The 3,413-nt window shown below is 51.9% G+C and overlaps 1 protein-coding gene across 1 annotated transcript in view; it reads right to left on the reverse strand.

The window, feature by feature from the left end:
* The window catches only part of ADGRD2 (adhesion G protein-coupled receptor D2), a 25,397-nt gene extending 22,218 nt beyond the window's left edge, over positions 1-3,179 (reverse strand). The window contains exons 1-5 of the mRNA XM_035888603.1: positions 3,132-3,179; positions 2,977-3,040; positions 2,038-2,268; positions 646-1,299; positions 1-6 (exon numbers count right to left, since the gene is read on the reverse strand). The exon at positions 1-6 is cut by the window's left edge and continues 126 nt beyond it. Coding sequence (XP_035744496.1) covers positions 1-6; positions 646-1,299; positions 2,038-2,268; positions 2,977-3,040; positions 3,132-3,179 — 1,003 coding nt within the window. The remainder of the gene's footprint in view (positions 7-645; positions 1,300-2,037; positions 2,269-2,976; positions 3,041-3,131) is intronic.
* Positions 3,180-3,413: the final 234 nt, after the last annotated feature.

The following is a 3,413-nucleotide window of genomic DNA, read 5'->3' on the forward strand; positions in this document are numbered from 1 at the left end:
CAGGCCCTGTGGAAACACACACAGACAGAAGCCCATGTCCCCCAGAGACACCCCATCCCCAGCAGGTATCACGCTGACCGCAAGCCATCCACAAGCCCCCTGGAAGACAAAAGCTGTGGACTTCTCCTTAAGCAGCCCCAGAGCCAGAGCTGAGCAGGGACTGGGCTCAGAAACTGCTCCTGACCCCCCTGGTAAACTCAGATGAGGCCAGCAGTGACAGGTCCTGAGTTTGTGATTTATCAGCAATGTCACGCCAGCCTGGCCGAGAGACTGAATGCCCCCTCCCGGACGAGCATCGGAGCAGTGGGTGTGCAAACCCCAGGGAATGGCATCACTGACAAGGAAGCCATTTCTCCCAGTAGAAGGGCAAGCCTGTGGTTAGCCCGGGACAGCTGTCTTGGCTGGGGTCATTGCAGGGGCCTTCAGTTGCCAAGGGCTTAGAGATGACTGGGCTTTTAAGTACAATTTGTAAACTGCCCAGCCCAGCACCGAATGGGCTTCTGCTTTCCTTCCCAAAGGAGAAGCGTTCTTCCACAAACTGCACCAAATTCCCTCTTGAAGGACGGGATCGCTTCTCGGGCTATCCCTGCGTGCTGGCCCCCCACTGCAGAAGGCAGCTGAAGCAGCAAGGGGATGGAGACTTACCTGGGCAAAGGAACTGCGCGGTCACTTCCTGAACGGTGCTTTCAACCTCCAAAGCGTTTGAGCTCCACCCAAATACAAGGTCCTGCTCTACCACCCAGCACGACCGAACTTTCTCAATCTGCTCCGCGCCGAGGATGTTCTGCCAGACGTGCAAGTCGGTGATGTTCCCGCTGAAGGACTCTTTTGCCCTGAAGCCGCCCCCCAGGGAATCTTGATCTTGCCCAATTATGAAAGTCCCCTGGCCGTAGATGGCCTGGGGGGCAGACGGCCCCACAGCACACAAACCGCTGGCGGACGCCCTCCTTTTACCGTCGGCATAGATGGCCCAGGTCCCATTTTCCTGCTGCCAGGTCACGCAGAAGTGATGCCACTGTCCATCAGCACGGAACACGGGCAGGTATGGGGAATGGTGCCCGTGGACTATGAGAGCAAATCGAACAAAGCCTTCCTCATCGACAAAGCCACGAAGCTGGAACTCGTTAATAAAAGTCGGCACAGCATAGGAGAAGATGGTAGCAATCTCTTGGGTGCTGGTGTCCCACTGGAGGTGGGCACAGGCTGTCACAGCAGGCAGTGCTGGGAAGTCAGAGAGCACCTTCACGTATTTTGTGTCTGTTTTGTCTCCAAACACCAGGACTGGTACAATGTGGTCCCCTAGAAGGAGAAACTTCATCCAGCATAAAGGAAGAAGCATGGGCCAAAGCCTGCTCATCCTCCACTGGGATGAAAGCATCATTTTCGTTTGCCTCCTACTCAGGCTAAGAACTCATGGACCCTGCAGGCAAGGTCATCCTGTCCGCATGCAGCCAGGCTTCTGCTTCCCCCGTGCCTGGAGGGGATCAGGAAGGCAAGCAAGCTGAGCCTGCATCACTTCGGCAAGCGTCATTTCCAGAAACTTAGTTTTCTAGCAAATAGGACTGCAAACAGTGAACGTGGAAGGAACAGCATGTTCCCAAGCATCCCATGCTATAGCAACCAAGAGCATAGTCAAATAAAACCTTTGAGGCATCTGCCATGCAGTGCCTTGCTGCTGGGGAACACCCGTTCTCCCGGTCCCGTCTCCACCATCGTTGCTCTGCAGGACCCGCAGGTCCAAACGGCGATGCTGAGCAAAGCCCGACCTGCTTTACGGGGAGACGGTACAGGAGGACAGAGCAGAGGAGCCCCTTTGCAACTCCCTTCTGTTGCAATGCATTAAGAAATCTTGACAATGGCCAGCTGATGTGCTGGTTGTGTTCATGCTGCCAGTTCCAGCTTGTAACTAGAGGTCCTAAGTGCTACCACAGTGACAATAAAAAATGAGTGGCAACTTTTCCAGACATTCATTTTGCAGAAAGAAAAAGGAGCAGCAGCGAACAAATCCCCAAATAGTCCAAGCCCACTTATACTCACGTCTCCATTTTGGTTTGTGCAGGACATCGTCCCTCTCATTTAGCCAGACGGGACCTCTGATGTGGTGGGACTGCAGCAGTTTGCTAAAGGAAGCTTGCTCGCTGTCTTGGGGTTCAAAAAGCAACTGAGCAAAGCGTTGTTCACAGTATCTGTCTGCATGCCACCAGTCCAAAGCCGTGGCCACATATTCGTACGTGTGTCTTGAGGTCTGAATCGTGACAGGAGCAAAACCTGGAGGAAGACACACACAATGTGGAGAAACAGAAAGCCTCTCCAGCCCACTTCGGTGCCGCATCCACTACAGGGTCGGTCTCCTGCAGCATCCCCAAGCATTTCCACATACTGCCTGGTGCACCCCGCAAAGGCAGGAGCTCATTTCCCTATCCAGCCCTCGGGATGTGCAGTGAGCACAGTGCCACAGAAAAGTCCAGACTGTATTGGACCTAAAATGAGGGACATCTGTGAGTCTGCTCACAAACCGAACCGCCGGCCTAGGGCTGGCGCTGGGCACGCTTCTGTGGGACACGCAAAATCATGCTGAGCTCCATCCACAGCAAAAGCTCACTGTGGTACGCCCAGGGATTGCCCTCAGGGTAGCTTGATCAAAGCAGTTCTGTGCAAGCACATTTTCTCATTTTATCCCCACTTCCCAGCTCCTACCAGCTTCTGCACTTGCAGACGCAATTTGCAGGCACAAACCCATCTGTTCTGTTTGCAGTTGCAGCGGCACAGGCTAGCAGCCGAGCAGTACCCACCTGATCCGAGACAGTAAAATTTCATAGTTAGAAAATACTTAGCTATGCAAATATAATCAGGCACAAACCAGGGTATCAGAAGTTTCTTTATCTTTGTCTCTGCACTGGACACCTTTTTATGTGTTGCTTCTCTGTGCTGAATATTGCTCGTAAAATGTTCAGAAGCGCTGATAAAAACACTAACCTTTAGAAGTCTGATTCTCGGCAAGGGCTGCAGAGACAAAGAGGCTCCTGGACAGACCGACGACCTGTTGGAGAGGACGTTTTGTGACATTCGTCTACATAAAGCAGTAACATTATCTCAAATACTCAAATTATAAAAATGACAGTAAAACTCACCAGAAAGCTGAAGAAGCAAGAATCAGGTCTCAAGTCTCTTTTAAACATGCTGACCTACTGGGAAAGCTTTTACCCTTTGCTAGAATAAACAAAATATTAGTAGAGGCGCATTGCAGAGACAGACACATTCTGCAGAAAGCCAGTTCTCAGCCAAGGCTGCTGTCCTCAGCAGGTCTTGAATCAAAAAAGAGAAGCCGACTCTCTGAGATACCTGGCCTGGGTCGTATCCTGTCAAAATAACTCTCAGTTCTTCTTAAGGAACTCAAGGTCTCTGTTGAGCAT

The sequence above is a fragment of the Egretta garzetta genome, unplaced genomic scaffold (assembly GCF_000687185.1).
Source record: "Egretta garzetta isolate BGI_Z169 unplaced genomic scaffold, ASM68718v1 scaffold211, whole genome shotgun sequence".
Taxonomy (NCBI): domain Eukaryota; kingdom Metazoa; phylum Chordata; class Aves; order Pelecaniformes; family Ardeidae; genus Egretta; species Egretta garzetta.